Raw genomic sequence first — 20070 nt, forward strand, 5'->3', positions numbered from 1 at the left:
TGTCATATAGTGAATAAAGGAAGGTATCTCTTTGTAATGATTTGGTTCTTCTATAAAGCAAGTATGCAAAATAAACTGTGGTTGCTTGAAGCTTACTGGAAATACTGAGCTCTTGCCTCTTGTTCTGGGTGATCTTCATTTCAGCTATTTGTGCAGTTAGGATTTGTGATTGATTAGCACAGACTCCTGTAATTCATTGTTTCACCATGTTTATACAAATGCACCATGCAGCACCAAGGCTGCGGTGTCTGATGTGAGTCCTGCTATTCATGCTGCTGTGTGTAGTCTTCATGTTTTGCTGATGTCTTGTCCAAGCAAGCAATACTGAGTGGTTCCTTGGTTAGGCACAGTGCTCTGGACCTAACTATAGTATTGGATACTGAATGTATGTGATGAGGGATGCAAGAAGAACGTTTTGTTTTTATATTCTTGTTTGGAGTGATGCAAGGATGGCACAGGACATGGGTGACCCAGGAAAGGAGCTCACTCAGACTGATGTAACATCCATTTCTCCCTAGCGTGAGACCTGTAGCACTGACGAAATCTCACCTGACAGACTGAGATTTTTACATTATAGGATATTTGCTTGTCAAGGACCTACTGTTAAATTTGCTAAGACTTGCACTGCTCTGTATCAATAGGCCATGCTAGTGAGCAGTTCTAGGGCTGCTGGAAAAAAAAGTGGATATAGCACTAGACTTTAAAAATTGACAGCAATCTTACTGTTTTACTTAATAATGTGATCTAAGATAGTTGCTGGGGAAAGTTTACTATTCTGATACATGTAGTCAGTTCTTAGTAGAGCTCTAGGTCTGCTTGAACTTAGCATATTCTTAGCTACCTCATTTTACTTCAAAACAGAATTTTTGAGAACACTTGTGTCATCTGGCTAACCCGTAGCTTTAACCACATTTTCATGGACTGAACAACTTGTTATCCCTAAGATTTCATAAGTTACTTGTATCTCTTAAACATTTGGTAGCTATGTTGTGGACTAACGATGAGTTTACAAAATTGACATAAGGTTCAAGTTTATGCAGAATGTGCAAAAATTATTTTACATTTTGGGGCTTCTTTAATCTAAAGAGTTTCAGGTCTTAATTACATCAAAATATCACTGTGTGTGTGCCATAGAATGTGTGTCTAAGACACCATCTGTGTACTGTTGGAAGCTGGTAGGCACTGAAATTCACCTCTGGAAAAGGAGGAATGTGCTTGTGGAATGTGACAGTTATTCTGGGGTTTGGTGGTTGTTTTTTTCCCCATCCTGTGCTCGCCTCACTGAATGGTGGCATGAGAGCTGCTGCTAGGGTTTAATTACTTTCAATTAATGTTTTTTCAGATGCTTTTCTGTTTTGGAAAAGTGGTAGATCTAGGACAGGTTCTCATAAACTTTTAAGATCCCTTTGTTCGTGTTGGTTCTTGGGTGTTAGATTTTGGTTCACTGGAAAATAGTTCCTTCTGATAGCCACACAGCTAATTTCACATGCAATCTGTAACTTGACTTCCACCAAGACTTTTTTCCCCCCCTCAAACTTCATCAGGAAGAAATGGTAAGCTTATGCAGGAGATTGGAGTTCATTAGTTTCTCTTAACTCTCTTCAATTCCTTTTTCCTCCTAGGATGTTCTTTGTTGACCTAATTTGGCTCAGTGACTGCTTTTGCTTTTCAAGGACTCTGAAAGCAGGGCTCTTAATCTGTCAAGTAGGATGTCAGGATTATAGCTGACATTTATTTGAATAAAACTTGAAGTAGAAAGGTGAATTTGTTCAGAGAAAAGTTAAATTGGGACCAAGCAATGAAGAATTGTCCTTAAAGCGGCTTTCAGCTTGGGATATAAGTGAAAACATAAATTGCTCAGACAGTAGGGCAGTAGTTCAGATTTCTAGCTGTTCAGTATTGTATGTTAAACCAATTGCTTGAAGCTTAAGTAGTTGCAGAATTGCTGCTTGCAAGAAAAGGGGTCATGATTTTGTTGTTGCATAGCTAGTCCTCAATCCATACCATCTACAAATGAGCTAAATGGTTTTTGTTAGATTTTTTTGAACCTCTTTTGATGAAAGGGTCTTCTATTCCATTTTGCACACTTAACAGTGTACATGTTCCAGATGACTTAAGAATCACATCTCAGTGTGTTTGAGTAAGCCCCTTTGTGAAATGGCCACAAATCAAAACGTGGGAGGTTCCTTCTGAATACCAGGAAACACTTTTTGCCATCAGGACAAGTAATCACTGGTTGCCCAGAGAAGTTGTGGAATCTCCTTCCTTGGAGATACTGAAAAGGCATTTGGACAGAGTCCTGGGCAACTGAGTCTAGGTGGCTCAGCTGCAGCAGGGAGGAGAAGCTACAGAGGTCCCTTTGACCTCAGCTGTTCCATGATTGACTGTGATTCGGTGTTAAAGGAGTGCATGTACATACCTGCAGATAAATGGGATTAAATAAATGCTCACTGTCCTTCATTGCTTAGTAGCTCAATAAATGTTTTTCCGTTTTGTTATTTTTTTTCTTTTTTCTTTCTTTTTTTTTTTTTTCTAGCCAAAGCTTCTAGAGTGCTCGCATTTTGCAGGCTCATTGTGGAACTCCCAAAACTTCCTTTACGCTACACAGCTTTTTGTAGAGATAGTGTTCTTGAGGGAAATGTTTTGGAATGCCAGCTCTGTCTCTTACATGATGTAAAAAAACCACAAACAAAAGAACTGCAATTGCACTTAGGTTTTGAGGTGGCTTTCTAGAAGACTGCATTCTATGTAACCTGCATATACTTTTGTTCTCACTCTTAGCTGGAATGGAAAATTTTAGCTTGAAAACTGCTACATCAGAAAAATGAAACAGGGATATTTAGTTCACTTAGTCCAGGCAAGATCAAGGCTTTGAACTGCTGTTCATGTAGGCTGAGCAATCTACTCTGGCTCTTTCTCTGAGGGCAGAAGGATATTATGAGCCTCTGCTGTGCTGCCTACAGGCTCTGGAACCTTCTGCATGTTCTTTCTTTCTATGCATATTTAATCACAGGTAGGTAGAACTGGCATACCAGGAAGCAATTTTGTCGTGCTTCCTACACACAGAGAACTAATCATAGTTAAAATCACAGAATGAGTAAGGTTGGTAAGGACCATTGGAGTGGATTCAGTGCAACCTCCCTACTCAAGCAGGATTCCCTAGAGCATGTTACTCAGGCTTGTGTAACTCAGGATGCACCTACTTAAGGGGTAAGACTTGAAGGCAATCACAGAGGGAGGAGGGAGCCTTTAAAAAAAGTATCTTCTTCCCCTGCTGGAAGAGCTCTTGTCGTGGTAGTGATACTTGTGGTTTTGGTTGTCTGGTTCAGATCCCTTCTCCTTACCTTGCTTTGATTAGATAAATCTGATCTCTGGAACATCTAGTGCCATCTTAAGTCTAGAATGCATTGAAGTCTTGCAGTACATTGAGAAGTGAGGTTTATGTATGTAGCTATAGACAGGAAGTCAGGTTGTCTTGCTAGGAGGCTGAAATTTCATTGAGCAAAGTCTGAAAGCACTTCTGGGGCAAAAAATGACTGAGACAGAAGAGTCTTTCTGAAAAATTAGGAGTTAAAATAAATTAAGATCCTTTCAAAGTGATGCTGTGTATTTTTTTTTTTTTTGGTCTAGATCCTGTTTCTCTTCAAAACAAGCAAAAAAGTGGTACTGGGAGACCTTGTTCACAATGCTTCTTTTTCTTACTGCTGCCTTGAAGCCTCTTTCTCTGAATTGCCAAAATAAGCTGAAGGAACCTGATTTCTGATCTTTAAGTGTTGTTTCCACTTAATCTTTTACTGGGCCTCTGCTCAATTTGGTATTGCATCTTGTTACTGTAGGAACTAGTGCAGTTTCCACAGCATATGGAGTTACGAGAAGCTGCCTTTCAAAGATCAGATCTGTGTCAATAAAGGGAGACACTTGATATGGCTGTCCTCTGATCCTGCTGGACCAAAATGGACATTTTAGCTGTAAAGCAAGAAATGCCTCTGCTAGGAGAGCCATATTCTGAGCTGTCTGTGTGAATTGTCTCCTCCCACATACTGATGTCCCCAGCAGTTGCTGCAATTGTTTATCTAATGACAAGGTAACAGAAACATGCAAGCTGGTGCTGTATTTATCCAGATCGCATCACATTTGGTCCAAGTAGCATTTTTAAATAGAGCTTGCTTTCTTTTACTTGAAAATGACCATTTATCACCATCTATCTGTATAAATTTTAAAACTGTGGATCTCCAGGAACTGGCCTGCAGGATTACAATCATAGAATGGTTTGGGTTATAAGGGACCTTTAAAGATCATGTAGGCCATATTCCCTGCCATGGGCAGGGGTAGTGTTCACCAGATGAGGTTGCTCAAAGCCCTGGGCAGCTTGACCTTGAACACTTCCAGTAATGGGTATCCACAACTTCTCTGGATGTTCCAGCTTTGCAAGAGGTTCAGGTGGATGACATCTGTAGCTTTTCCTTTGTCAACTGATGGAATCATTTCATTGTGGGAGGCTACCAAATGAGTCAGGCATGATCTGCTCTTTCTGTCTCTAAGCAGCTCCCTGTCTTCCACATGTTTTGATGTGTCTTCCAGGAGAATTTTCCATGATTTTACTGGATGTGGAGTGAGGTTGCTTCATTAGTAGTTCCCAGGGTCTTCCTTTTTACCTTTTTTCAAAATGAGCCTGTTATTTTCCCAGTCTGGGGATTTACCTTACTGCTAAGACTTCTCAGATATGATTGAGAATTGCTTGGCCATTTTCAACATCAGCCTATCCCTTCAGAACCCTGGGATGTATCTCAGTGGATCCTATGGACTAATGTATGTTCAGGTATCTCAAGAGGTCTTCAACCTGAGCTTCACTTAGAGTGGAGGGAACTGCAGTCTACAGTTGCAGCCTTGAGGTTCAGGGAACTGAGAGATGTGGGAAGAGAGATTGATATTGAAAGCTGAAGTGAAAAACTGTTGAATAGCTCAGCCTTCTCCATATTGGTTTTTGCTAGTTCTCATGTCTTATTTGTCAAGGGGGGGAATGTTTACTTTAATCTTCCTTTTTCTAGCCAGTGTTTCTGTAGAACTGTGCATTTCCTTCTTACACTTTAGTTTGATCAGGAGGTCCTTAGTTAGTCATGGTTATCTCCTGCTTCCCTTGCCTGTTTTCTTACACGTGGCAATTGAGAGCTCCTGGGCTCTATGAAAAATGTCCTTAAAGGGCTGCCAGTTCTGTTCAGCTCCTTTGTCCCTAAGGGCAGCTCCTGGGGGATCCCATCCATGAATTCATTCAGCAACTGAAAGTGTGCTCTGAAAACTTGGAGTCCTTACTCGGTTCTTCGGTGGGTCTGCAAGGGTCTCCTGGACTGCTTGCAGTTTACTGTGCTGCTTTTCCAGCAGATGTCAGGGTGATTGGAGTCCCCCAGCAGGGTCAGAGCCTGCAAACATGACACCTCCTGTAGCTGAAGGAAGAACTCATTATCAACAAGCTTCCCTTGATGAGGTAGACTGTAATAAACACCAGCCATGAGGTTTCCTTTGTTGGCTTAGCCCATAATTTTTACCCATAAGCTATCAACTTTTTCATTGCTGTTTTTCCAAGGCAGCTCTCTAGAGTCAATGCTTTTTTTTGTTGTTGTTGTTGTTTTCTTGGAGGGCAGCCACCTGCTTGCTTTTTCTTCTTGCCTGTGACTTCTGAAAATTTTCCAGTTGTCCATTGCAGCATTCCAGTTGTGTGGTCCTTTGCACGATGGTTCAGTGATAGTGGTTAGATTGTAACTTTCCTAGCTGTGAAGTGGCTTCCAGCTCCTCCTGTTTGCTGCCTGTGCTGTGTACATTGGTATGGAGACGCTTCAGCTGTGTCTCTGACCTTACCACCTTCTTAGAGGACCATGCCATAATTCCTTTGAGGCATTTCACAGGTGTTTTCCCCCTAGTTCCTAATATATCAGCAGTCCCTGACTTTTCTCTGTTGCTCAGAACTTTATCACTTTTTCTTGGCTACTTGTCTGCTGCTCCCTCCTGCTGTCAGAACTCTTGTTTCTGTCTAGGCTATTGGGGAACACCACCTAATTCCCTTCAAAATTTTTGTTTCAACATAATGGAGCCTAACATTGCTTTTGTAAGCTTCTGCTTCATACTACTGTAGTCGGTGTATTTGTCTCTTGCTCTGTCTGGCCCCATGCTGGTTCATTGGGGACAAACCCATGTCTGGGATAATGGGAAACTGGAATGCCCTGAACAAGGGAAGTAGAGAAGGCAAAATGATGGGAATCACTAAGCAGCTCACACTGACCCAGCAGGACTTCGGCTGGTAACGTTAGATATACTCTAAACTAGAAACGCAAAGTTACTCCTTTCAACTCCCATCACCAGCGTGTGTCCCTGTGCTGTCCTTGTTTGTGCCAACCAGAGCATGTCATGTTGTTGCATGAGGGTTGGGCAAGTGATTGCTTCTCTAATCTGCCTTGTTGCCTGCCCAAATGTTGGCAGCTGCAGCCCTCCAATGCAGGGTGGGCAGCACACGGCTAGGTGTTGCAATTCTGCCAGTGTGGTCTAGGTGAAACAGGTTGTCCAGACAGGTTGTGAAAGTCTCCTTCTCTGGAGATGTTCAAAAGCCTTCTGGACACTCCTGTTCCTGATCTGCCACCAGGTTATCATGTGTTCTTGCCAATGAATCTACCTGCAGTGTTTCCAGATATGTCTGGTTATTGCCTCTATCCTATCCTGACTCTGTACTATGTACTTTAGTGTGCTTAGCCTTTCTGCTCCTTAATCCTCTCTTCATTCAACTTTGATGGCATTCACTACAGAGGGCCGTCAAGAACATAGGACCTGTCTCTCCTTTTTTTCTAACTCCTCTTGACTGAGCTGACAGTGGTGTTTGAAGCTGTGGGTGTCATCAGGTCCAGCAGCAATACTTAAATCCTTACAGCTCTGTGCAGCCTCTGTAGTGATACTGTCTCTCATGGTTTTTCCTTGCAGTTCCAATGGCTGATGGGTACTACAGCTTGTTTCTCTATGACACAGACAAGACTGAGTTTGCTCACAGAGGTAGAAGTTAATCTGTGATACAGTGGCGGTTGATGTTATTACCCATATCTTATGTATTCAATTTTATAAAGCTAAGAGTAGGGTGCTACAACTTTTGTTATATATGGTCATTAACAAAAAGGCTTATGTATCTGGTAACTTGCCAAAATTGAATTATTGGCTCTAAATCACCTTATATAGTATAATATCTAGGCAAGAAACTGGTGTTGTTGTAACATGAGAAAAGCTTCAAAACTTCAGTGGTTTGACTGACATGCACTGGTAGTTTGATTTACATGTACTGGTAGTTAGGGGAGAAGATGCATTTAGCATTGGCTGAGAAAAGTTTATACTTTGGATTCCAGTGTGTTGTCTAGATGTTTTCACAATATGGAGGTAAATAAGCATGTTATGTTTCTTGTTAGCTTGGAAACATCATACACAAGGCCTAGACTGAGAGGTGTGTGTGTTCCTGGGACCTGAAGTTAGTGAGAGACTGACCAGCTCTAGAGGTGCCACTTAGAGAAATGGAAGATATTGCCTGTGTTGTATATCAAAGAGGCCTTTTTTTAAGACTGTATCCTCTGTACCTTGATTCTTCAGGGGTAAGTAGATAAGGCTCAAGTAACATAATTAGGAAAAAACCTTTGGAGATTGCCTCCAGAAGTTGAATTTAAAAAGAAGAAAGGATATATAGTAAAGCTGGAGTAACTGGAAAGGATGCCAAGCACAGGACAGTGGGACAGTGATAAAAAAAATGGTGGGGAGAGAGTAGACAATGGTACAGCTGTGAGCAACTCTTGAAATATAATTAAAAGCAGTGGGTAGCTTGCAGTACAGATACTTCTGGGAGGTCTTCCTGTTGTTCTTGCATTTTTCACTCAACAGTCAAAAATTTGGTTGTGCCCTTTTTTTTTTTTGTATTTGCATGCATCTGATTTAAAACCAAATGTGAACTTTTCCATCAGCATCCCTGTAGGGATAGTCAGGAAGCTGTAGATTTTGGGCCTAGAGAAGTCACATCTGAACTATACTGATCTTTGTGCTAATATGAACAAACAAATATATTTTTATCCTTATTCTATTTCCGTTGTATTTATGTCTTTCAATCAAAAGTGTTTTCATTTGGTGCACTTTCAACTGTGGGAGTAAGAAGCAGGAAGGACTAAGTACTTGGGTGATGGTTTCTGTGTAGACAAAATTCCTTTCCCCCACCCCAGAAAAAGCACAGTTGTTGGTAGCTACTGGGGAAGTTTTTGCCATACCTTGTTGGTGAAAATGTGAAGGTTGAAAGGAACAAAAGTAAAAATGTTTGCTCTTGACAGCTGAATGAGGTTGTGTTGGTTAATTTCACAGTTCAATATACCTATGCCAGGAGGCTGTGAGCCAAGTGTCTTATTTTAGGAGTCATCCTGCTGTAGTGAGTTGACAGTAATGTGAAATAATTAGTGGTTGTAGTATATGCTCTATGCAATACAGCAGCTTAAAAAAAATATAGTAATACTTCTGGCCTTTCTTGTCTCTAGTACTGATCTGATATAATATCAGTGTAATTAAATAAGGTATTTCAGATAGTGTGTGAAAATCAGAACCTGAAGTATTTTAGCAGTTGCAGTGAGGGTAAAAAATATAACTCCAGACCAGTCTATGTTTGTACTACATACAATGTTACAGGGTTTTGATATCTATATGCAATACGAACATTCAGTAAGAAGAAGACTTTCTTTATACTGTTTGTACAATATGGTCTCTAGAAAAGGCAGGGCTAGTCTGTTAATGGTGTTGCTAGATTATTAAGGGCACTGCCTTCAATACAGACAAATAATACACCCTAATGTCCCCGTTGTCCAGAGGAAATAAACCAGCATATCCAAGTATGCTAATTAACTAAGTTTCAGGAGTTACTTTTTGTGCACAACATCCTTAGAATACAAGGAACAATTCTGTTCCTTCCAGAACTGGAACAGAAGTTTCTTGATAGAAACTTATTTCCACATCCCCTTTTCGGCTACTCAGAAACCATCCTCTAAAACCAGTGTGCAGTGTTTGAAATCCAAAATAGCTACAATTATCTAGAACAATTATCTTGCTCTGTTGTGTTTCTTTATAGAGGGAAAGTTTTTTCCCCACAGAGGAGATCTATCTTGCAATTTTTACACATCCCTGGCGTATTGAAAAGGAAATCTAGAGAGACACACTGTGTCTAGATCTCAAATGCCCTGTTGTTAGAAGAGACTGTCTTGGGCTAAAGTGTTGAAGGTTTTGAATATTAAGGAGAACATTCAATTAGAAGCCACCTGGGGTTCACCAGGTATTGAAGTACAGCTGTGTTATACTGATAGCCTAAACATCAAATGCTGGATTTCTCTTCTTAATTCCTGTTGATGACAGCATTGCTCACTGGGATATCTTTTTGTGAAATTTTGTACTTAAAAGATATAGAGATGTTAGAATAAAAAAGTCAATATAGGAAATACAATAATAAGATGGCCTTTGTGACCCATTTGCTTCCTTTGTTCATATGCATTCTAATGCAGTCTTTATTTTTATAATTTGTTTCTTTTTCCAAGATGCCATTGCCTTAATTTCATGGTGTAGATGTGTTTCTAGGACTGAGTAAGGGCAGCATCTCCAGGACCATACCTGTGGTGTTGGAGAAGCTGGAAGATGAGTGGGATGAATGATTGCAGAGACAAGTAGGATGAGTCTCATGGTTACAGCAATTGAGTTCTGATAAGTTACTTTTCTGAACCTCATTTGGCCACTTAAAATGTGTGTTCCACAGGCAGTCAATAATTCCAGGTTTTGCAGACACCCAGCTTAAGCCTTGTTAGTAAATTTTTTATGTATTTGCCTCGGTTTTAAAAGGCCTAAAAACTGGACGCAGAAGTTTTATGTTGTAAGCCATGGCCAAATCCTTCATGGTTCATTAGTATGACTGAACAGGTTAGATATAGTGCACAATCCTTTGTCATTTTACCAGGAGAGGAGCTGGAAGCAGTACTGTGTGTGTTGTCATCTGTGTGTGCCAGCAGAAGTAGCAGGGAAGCACTCTTGATTGGTTTGCGTAAGATGGAAGAATCAAGAGACTTGAAAATGTACTTCTGTTTTAGCATGGAGCTCAGGCAGTTGCAGATGCCTTTGAGAGTTCTACATCTGTTATTTGGCATTTTTGAAAGTCACCTTTCTTGCCCTAACCTGCCTCATCTTGGCATCACGTGCTAGTCCAAACCTCTGACTGGGTCAGATCCCAATCATTTCTCTGTCTTGGTCTTTCTTCATGGACTTTTTTTCTGGGCTATTATCTTTACCCCTGCCTTATCTTGTTTTTCAGTTTTTTCCCCTAACTCTTTGTCTGAGGCTTTTTGCCATGTGAATCCTTTGTTGCCTTCTGGTCTGGTCAGAACTGTGTTTCAGTATTTTGTACTGCCTGTTTTCTCTTGATAGACAATTAGTTGCTGGTAATGTCTTTCAGGCTACTACTCCTTCACTGGTGCCTCTTGGGACAAATGGCTTCTCTCTTCCCAGGTACATGGAGTCACTAACAGCGTCCAAGGGAAGAGAGATGGGACATAGAGAATCTGTCTCTCCATACTCAGTTCCTATACTGCCTGTGTTGTTTAAAAAAAATCTGCAAAAGGTCTTGTGTGCCTGTTCCTACTGGAACATGCCTGAGTGGCTTGAGAGGCTGGCTCAGTCTCAAACCTGTCCGTGAGTAAGATCTCTCAGTGGGTGGTAGCACGTATGGCACAGATGGTGTCTTCAGAAACGTAGGTGCTAGATCCTAACAAGATTCAGTGAGCACGTGCTAGCTGGTTGTTCTTCTCCCCCCACCCCCGTTTTGGTGTTTTTGTCTTGACACAGGGGAAGAGAACCCCACCACCAAACAAAAAAAGCTGAGGTTTTTTCATAGGCTTCCTACTTCAATCTTCTTTCAAAAATATCAGGCAATTGTGCCTTCTCATCAAAGTGTAAGATAAGTCAATTTACTTCACTGAAGCACCAGACTTCTGCAAAAATTCAGCTTGGGGACAAGCATGTAGCATTGCACCCTGTAAGTTAAAATATATGAAATTTGGCAATGTTTAAAGATTTTGAAGTCAGAAATGTATAAGAAAAGAGGTTTGAATAAAAACAATAGTACCAGTTAAATTTGTAATTTAGAAAAAAGGTTTTCTGAAAAGTGTTTCCTGGTTAAAGTTTTTTAAAAATATATATGTGTGTGTGTGTCTATATATATATATGCAGGATCAGTAATTAGTTTTGTTATGAATTAGATTATGTTTTTTCTGGAGAATTCTGTGTGTGAAGTATTTTTATACCCTTAGTTACAAAAACTGTTTGCAACTATTTCTTTATCTTCTTCAGTCCAGCTGCATCACAACAAATGTTGTTAACCATAAATGTCAGCTGTTTTTTATTACTCATCTCTGTGACCTGAGTTTCTGTATACTGTCCTGTTATTCACCTGTACAAAATAAGTGTGTTGCTCTGAATTTGTAATGTGTTGTGCTTATTTTGCATGACATCTGGGGCCTTTCTGTCAGGTTTCTAATGTTGCCGTGGGCTTTGTTTTCCAGTTCTGTACAAAATGTCTTGGTCGTGATCTGTATTGCATTACGTTGTTTCTGACAACATAATGGGTTCACAGGTGAAATACTGGGATTTTTTAATGAACTTTTCTAGTTGATAGTTTACTGTATCAATGCCTTCCTAGGCTTATGGTTGTATATTGTATTCCAAGTGGTTTTATGTACTTGAACTTTCATGTATTTATAGGCTTAGTAGGGGAAAAAAAAAAATCAGTGAGTAACACAGCCTCTGAGCATCCAGTCTGCAGGGTAGCAGGTTACAAATCTTACCCTATTTGTTCCACTTCTTGAAGGTGAGCTGATATGCCATGGTTAACATTTCCTATGCAAGTGATGAGCCCCTGAAAGGCTGTGAGTATTGCTGACTTATAGAGGCGGGGTAACTTGGAATATTCAGCTGGAAAAGGAGCAGGAGTGGTAACAAGCAGCAGTAGTGGTAGTAAAGGCAGAAGCAGGTTCCACAGCAGAGTTCCCAGTGTGAGTCAGTGAATGCACAGCATACCAGCTAGCTGTCAGGAGGAACCCAAACCCGACTATTGCAAGAGAGTCGGGGTTCATGTTTATCATGCAAAGTCATGTGGTCTTACCATATCTTAACTTGCCAACTTAGCCTTAGCCCAGAGAAGATCCTTTGCTGCAGTGCTTAACAAAAAAAAAAAAAAGAAAAAAAAAAAAGGAAAAAAAAGGGAGAGAGAGGGAGAAAAAAACAGAAGGAAAAATAAATTGTGCAATGTTTGTTTATGCCTTCATCATGCCGAGGAGACACTTGACAGTAAATAACCTGTGTATACCTGAGGTAAGATACTGTTTCTGCTTTCCCTGCACAGTGCTGCTGCAGCACGGAGCTGATCCAAACATTCGGAACACCGATGGCAAATCTGCACTGGATCTGGCAGACCCTTCAGCTAAAGCTGTACTCACGGGTAAGATGCATACATCTCTCAGCACTGTAACCTGAGTTTATTTTGTGTGTGTAAGTTCAGCATCAGAAGAACGTTCTGCCTTTCCAGATTTTCTGTTGTGTAAGAGCATTTAAAAAACTGTCTTTTACCAGATTTTATGTTGATGTAATTGTTGTTAATCTGCTGTGCTGCTCTAGGTTTGCTTATTCTACTTATGCTAATGCTGTAATTTTCTGTTACCATATCATCTGTTATTTACTCTATTTCTCTGGATTTTTTCTTTTTAATTGATACCCAATAGACAGATTGAACAGGATGCCCTAGCCCCTGAAAAAAAAAAAAAAGGAAAAAAATCAGGTCAGTTGTTTTAAGACCTTCACTGTTAGGCAAGCAAGGACATTTGTGTAACTATAAAAGTACCTGTGATCTGAAAGACAACCTGCTACTGATTGCAGAGATCAATACTTACGTTAGATTTTGCTGCAGATTCCATGCTGTGCTTTCCTTCCTCTTCCTTGTTAGTCACTTTGGGTTGAACCCTTTTTCATCTACCAGTTTTTTCCTTCTTTAGGGGCTGTTAGCTGCAAAACAATGTCTCATGAAAATATCCTACAGATATAACTTTGTTTTTACAGAGCTTTGATTTTTTAATAAATTAACTGTTGCGGCATACCAGTGAGCATGAAAAGCATAATATAGTTGCCTGTCAAATTGGTATCAAGAAATACATGGTCCTCTGTGCTGATTTTGTCATCTAGGAAATAATGCATAAAACAAAGTAACACTGGATTTTAAAATATATACAATTAGATTTATAGAAAGGAATTCAGCAGCTGAGGTTTATTTGAAGGAATAGCTGTTTTTCTTTTGCCTTTATTTCCCCTATTCTCTCTCTCTTTTTATTGACAGCTTAATATATGGGTTATGTGCTATGAAACACCCATATTCTTTCTTCAGATTATGTTCAGAGCACACCAGCTCCCTTCACTTTGTCAAGAACATTTCCTCATCGTCTTTCTTCAGTGTGCTGAGTGCTATACATAATTATCTACAGCTCTGCAGTGATTTGAGAGTGCCTTTGGAACAGTGTACTTTAAATACGTATGATTTACTTTAATTACTCTGTGTCAAATTTAAACACGTTCCTACAGTGCTAACACTAATGTTAGCTGTGCTAAGCAGGTTAATCTGACTTTTGGCTGTTAATGGGTACAGTTGTGCAGATGCTGAAGATAGAGAGGGCAACAGGGAGTCAGTGTACCTCAGAAGTGTTAAAGGATATAAGCCATTTACTTGTGGGGAAGTTGACATACCTACAGTGTGGAGGTTACAACCCCCAAGCTGCTCTTCAGGCTATGCATCTTCAGAGGACAGTAGAAGATTAGGAAATTCTGTGACCTCGTGTCTGCTCCACTGATTTCTCTGGGCACTGGATCACCTTGTGCTTTAGGCAGAGGAGAGGGCAATGTGTCCTAGCAGACGAGTGGAGATGAATTCGAAACAGCCCTCTGAGAACATCCTGTGAAATGAAGCCAACCCCTGTCTCTGGGCTCATCCCCAGTGCCTCACACACAACATCAATGACTGAAGCGGTCTGCAGCCAGTGAATGTTACCAGGTTGTGCGTGGAGGCACACGTGATGCTATAAATGTGTTTAGTTGTTCATAAGAAAGCATCATTTTTGTATGTGTTTGTTCTTCCCAGCAAGAAAATCAGCTTTTGTTTTATCAGCTTTGTCCTCAAGGTGGCTCTTGGCTACACAGGGCTCTGTGCTGTGTACCTGAGTTCCAGGCTGTGCAGACAGGGCTGTAGCTGCCATGTGATGCACAATAACTGAAAAAACTAACACTGGAGATGTCATTTAAATAGAGGCTAGCTATTAAGAGCTGTATTTTTCTGGGTGTTGCCCTGTTTTATACTATCTCTGTTAGGTTGCTATTTCTCATGAGTTTTCCATATGTTGTTACCTTCAGGTCTTGCTTCATCCCTTTGGAAGAAGGAGGCTTAAGGGATTTCTTAGGATCTATCTGACTGGGGATAATCTTTAGCTACAGCAATGCTTTGCAATTAGGTGCATCAGAACTTAAAGGTATTACTGGATTAAGGATGAGGAGGATATATTAACTTGATTTTCAGTATTTAGTATTGAATGGTGGGGTTGTAGGAATGCTAATATTTAGAGTTTTTGAAAATGGAGCACAGTCCATAATTTGTTACTGTATTTGCATCTTTTAGCAGCATGTATGTCAAGGCTGCTCTCGTTGTTATTTTTGATTCCTTTTTCTATCTGTGTTTATCGTAGAATGTCCTGGGTTGGAAGGGACCTTAAAGACCATCTAGTTCCAACCCCCCTCCTGTGGACAGGAGGCACCTTTAATTAAGTCAGGTTGCCCAGAGCTCCATCCAACCTGGCCTTAAACACTTCCAGGGATGGGGCATCCACAACTTCTCTGGGCAGCCCGTTCCAGTTTCACAGTAAAGAATTTCTTCTTAACATCCAACTTAAACCTATCATCTTTCAGTTTGAATCTATTTCCCCTTGTCCTATGCTTACACTCTCTTGTAAGAAGTCTCTCACCATCTTTCTTGTAGGCTCCCTTCAGGTACTAGAGGTGCACAATTAAGTCACCCCAAAACCTTCTCTTCTCCAGGGTGAACTGTTGCAGTTCTCTCAGCCTTTCCTCATGGGAATCATGATAGATCATATGACCATAATAGACTTTTCCACATTGCTGCTGTATTGGTTGTTGAAGAACATGGGCTCTTAAAGCTTTTTTAACCAAGTGTTTGCATAGGTTCATGCATCTGTTTTAATTGCTTGGTGAATGAAGTGTGATTACAGTGTCCCTTTGACCTCCAACACAGCAAAAGTAAACAGAAAACTGGTTGGTAATTTATTAAACCTTTTCATTTTGGCAAAGAATTCTGTATGTGTTTTAAAAGGGAAATTCCTGCTGCATAAAAAGCATTTCTGCTGTTCTGGCAGCAAATGCTCAATCCACAATGACTTGTTCTTTTCTGTCTCCCAGACTAGAATAATGTATACTCTCCTTTTCACCTAGATAGCAGAAAGGACATGTAATGCAGTAGTTTCTGGCACGACTTCCAGCCATTTTCCTGCAACACTCTCTTAAAATATGTGTTTCATAAGGATACATAATGCAGATGAAAGTCTAATATTTTGATGGAAATGGACTTTGGAAACTTCTTTGTAGAATAAAGGGAATGATATAGAAATTAAAGACCCAGTACCATCTTCTTCTTCAAAAGAAGTTACATAATTGAGGAATCTGCTTTTTCTACCTAGAAAGTAGCCTCTTTTCCTCCTTTTGCAAGATAGGCAGCATTTGTGTGAACCAAGCACTTCATGTTTGAGAGGGTGAATATTTTGTTTCTTCTTAGTTAGCATCCCATACTGTTCCTGAATCATGTTGTCAGGGAAAGGATTGTAATCCTCTTTTTCTCTAGGCTGAAGTGGTACTACAGGCTCTAAAAACATATCATATCTAAGAACTGTTAAATACACCAGATTAATATCCTAGTTTATTTTTTTTTTAGTTTAATTGTCTTTGTGGTTTCTGAGATGGGAACTCATCTTTGTTGGCATACATAGCAGTGTGACACTCCCATCCAAAACAGGGCCTTTGGGAGCTTTTGCACTGCTCTCATATTAGTCTTCATTTTTTTCTTACCCTGATTATTGCCTCTTTAAAGATTAGCATCCTTTTATATCTTCCCTGTACAGTATATGACAAGCCAACACTATTGTTAATTATGTGAATGATATTTTTGTTTGGTTTTTTTTTTCCACACAGTGATGCTTTCTTGCCACTTATCCCTCATATTATCTGCTATTCAGAAATGCTTTCTTTATGTGAATAGTTGTTCTTTGTACTTGAGCAGTTTCCAAAGGAGCTGAGCAGGAGCTGAAGGCATTTTTGTTGGATAATATATTTTTATCTGCTTCCTGCCAGTGTTTTGTGGGGTTGGTTTTTGTTGGTTTCAAGGATTACTCCCTTGAGAAAGATCAAAATGGAAAAAGTCTGAAAACTGCTGCATCTCTAGATTAAAGGAAGATTTCTTAGGTATGAAATAATGTCTTATTTGTTAATAGAATGAATTTTCAAAGTTAAACAAGACTCTGATCTGCCTCCTTACTATGGAAATAATGTCTTTTACAAGCAAAGTGCTTTAGGTCCTATTGAACATTTCTCACTTGAGTTTTTTGGAGGTGAAGGACGGCTTGATGAATGAAAGTATAGCTGGGCTAAGGTTACTAGAGGTGTTAATGAGGATTCATGTTTTCATCTATTTGTTATGTCAACTTTTTAATTTAAGCAGGAAGCATAGTTCATGTGTTGAAATATATGTGCACAATTCTTTTTGAAGTGAACTGCTATTTACACATAATTTGCCTGCAAGGAAGAGAAAAATCTGATATTTCATTACAATAAGTTTACTGAAGTTCAGAGAATGGAAAATGGATTTTAAGTACAACTTACCCATTTTAAAAATAGCAGTAAGAGAAGAAATTTTAGATTGTTAATTTTGTTTTTCCTGTGGCACCTTTATAGCTTGACTGTCTGAAATCCTGAACCATTTCCTTTTGGGTTGGTGTTACTTCCTTCTAGGTGCTCTTAGGATATTGAAGGCCTTCTGGAGAGACAGTAGCACTTCATTTTGGGAGATGCTAACCTCCTCCAGCTTATCTTTAATTGATCTAATTCTTACATAGTGTGTATTAGATCATTTGGACAAGGTTTAGCTTCTGTCTTTACAAAACTGTGTAATAAACATCAGTACAAAAGAAAAAGTGATTTCATGGTAAGGAGGGCAGGTGCTGCTAGAATGGTTTGGGCTACCCACTTGTCCAGCCATTGTCCTCTCTGACAGTAACACTGGATCTGCTGCCTTACAGAAAAGAGCAAGAAATCCCTCAGTTGAGGAGTATTGTGGACCTGCAGAAAACATTCACCTTATTTCATATAAGCTGTTGATACACATCTTGAAGCAAGAAGTCTGAAGAGCTTCTTCCAGAACTTGTGTGAGCTTTGAATGTATGCTTTTGTGATTGTTACTTGTTTAGCATTCAGGCAGGTTTACTCTTCCTTTTCACCATGACCTAAGAGGAGGAAATAAACCATATGCTCTAGTTCACTGCTGTGAATGCCATATGATGATTTTACATTTGGAGTCCATGGTGGTTTGTTACATTTACTTCCTGGAGCATTATGAGCAATATCAGTTTTCCTTTGGGAGTGCTGGGGCCATTGCTCTTCCAGTCTTTGGAAAGATATGGAAAAAAGGTACTTGTGGCACAGACCTGGAACATAAAGTCTACCATTTTGGTGGCCTCATCTAGAAACTCTAGTTCTGTAGATTTTAAATCTTGTTTTATGTTTTTTAGAGAATATTATAATGATAACTATCTTGATGTATTTGTAAATGTATAGTTTTAAAAATCTCATTTAGTGTATGGTCTAGTTCCCTCTTTCCTCTTTGAAGAAAGTGCACAGGTTGCTTAGCAAGCCAGGAGTTAAATGCCATCTTCTCTCAGTTCTGGCATGGTAACATTTCAATTCTAAAACTGAAAAAAAACTGTTTCCTTTTTTTCTCATTGAGAGGAATGTGGAAGAAACAGTCCTCTCTTTGTTCTAGACGTTGTGCCATACTTGCTGTGCACTTCTCCTGTATTTCTTCTTCGAGGAGAGCAGTTCTTGATCTTTAGAATGTGGACATAGGAAGTTTCACCTCAGGGAAAAGGAAGTTGGGCTGTGGTGGTACTGCTGGAATCGCTGATTCTCCTCCGACTTTCCAGCACTGCATTATTATTTCAAGATAGTGTATCTTGATTTGAGCACTGTGCTCTGGTACAGCATCCCATTGACTTCTGCAGGGATGATTTAATAGCTTTCGTGGCATTTTGTTATTCCAGGTTTTATTCAGGCTAAGTTTGTTTTTTATTACCTCTCTGATTGCAGAAGAGCTAAATGGTTTATGGGAGCCTCTAAAGCAATTCTGAGTTCTGAAATTTGTGGTTTATATTCAAGTATAATTCTAGGTGATTTATATTATGCATGCAATGTTTATTGCTTTGTCAGTTCTCCATTTTGTTGCTCATTCCCTAGGTTTCTTTTAGGTCCTTCTAGCTTCTACTGTTTTTTCTCTGGTAATTAAATAATTTAAATATTTCCTTCAGTGTGGTAGGTTATTTAACACAAGTTGCAGTGTATTTTATCCTAAAGGAAACAAGTTATTCCAGCTTTTAAGTGTCTGAAGTATTTTGGTCCTGACTCCCATCAATGTGTAATTTCTTTAATCTCGTATTGAGGGACTTGTGCAAGGATTTGTGTGAGCTGATGTGCGTGTACTGCTGCCTAAAGTCCGTTTCCATGCCTTAATGTGCTTAGATTTCTTCCTATTGTAACTTCAACTCTGGGTGCTTGTTTCATAGGGCTTAATTTTAGGATAATGAGAGCTTCTCTCTTTCCTCCTGCTCCATAGTTTAGAGTTAAGTGCTATTATCCTTATCTTTTGTTTAAGCTTAGATGTGTATCTTGAAGTGGCTTCTTTGGAATGTGGGTGTCAACCTAGATCAGGCAACTTCTCATTCTTTGTAACCTCAATTTAGGCAGGGAGTTAAAAGTCTGCAGTCTGTTGTGTAGGTAGTCGTGTAACAAGAGGCATAGTGGGTTAGGATTGGTGCTTTTATGAAAAGCATGGCTTTGATTTACACAATCCCTCTGGCAAGGATTTTCACTCTTTTTTTTTTTTTTTTTACTGTTATAACAGTTCAGTAGTATTTACTCTTCAAATGGAATCAAACTCTAAAGTAGCCAAAGGAGCAAATTGTCTTTTCAGAGTTTTCACAGAACACCTAAATCAGGTGTTTTGGTTTTCTGTTTCTCAGTTCTGCTGTTCTATAGAGTTGTGGATGCTTTGAAAGCTTTCAGAAACCTAATGTACAGAAATTTATTTAGCCTATACTTCACACGAAATTTTACAACATCAAGCTGAAAAAAAGCATTTCTTCCCAGGGTTTGTTGTTATTCATATGGACAGAAATAATGAGTGAGATCTCCGTAGCTTGTAAGTAAAGAATACAAAATATATTTTTCATGCTGCACTAGGAAAAATAATAGTAGAAATGTGTAAGAAGCCTTTCTGTTTCCATAGTGCATCAGAGCACTCTTCTTTTTGTTGCCCTGCCTTGAGCACTGACCTATCTTATACTTTATTGATTTTTTTTTTGTTTTCTTCTCTAAGTGTTGATTAGGTAATTTAGTTTGTTGCTAATTTTAAGTTTTGTTTGTTTGGTTTTTTTTTCCATATTCTATGTTGTACATTTGATTTTCATAGCAATTTCTGCCAGTCTTAAGACCAAATAGAGTTTTGATCTCTACTACATTTTTCCATTGTCCATGGCCTTTTCACACTGTATACTGCATGTGATAATAAGCCAGGTGCAGTGGTAAGAATTAAGTGGATGCAGAATGTTACGTCATACAGCTTCTCATTTATTTAGTTCTGTTTGTAAGTAGGATAGTTAGGCTGCAATTTTAACT

The 20070-nt window shown here is 39.4% G+C and overlaps 1 protein-coding gene across 2 annotated transcripts in view; it reads left to right on the forward strand.

Moving 5' to 3' along the window:
* The window catches only part of TNKS (tankyrase), a 128392-nt gene that overhangs the window by 16841 nt on the left and 91481 nt on the right, over positions 1-20070 (forward strand). For both annotated transcript variants that reach the window (XM_071431680.1, XM_071431681.1), the window contains exon 3: positions 12431-12526. In XM_071431680.1, the coding sequence (XP_071287781.1) occupies positions 12431-12526 (96 nt within the window). The remainder of the gene's footprint in view (positions 1-12430; positions 12527-20070) is intronic.

The sequence above is a fragment of the Agelaius tricolor genome, unplaced genomic scaffold (genome assembly GCF_023055355.1).
Source record: "Agelaius tricolor isolate 1412-34295 unplaced genomic scaffold, bAgeTri1.0.p SCAF_8, whole genome shotgun sequence".
Lineage (NCBI taxonomy): Eukaryota > Metazoa > Chordata > Aves > Passeriformes > Icteridae > Agelaius > Agelaius tricolor.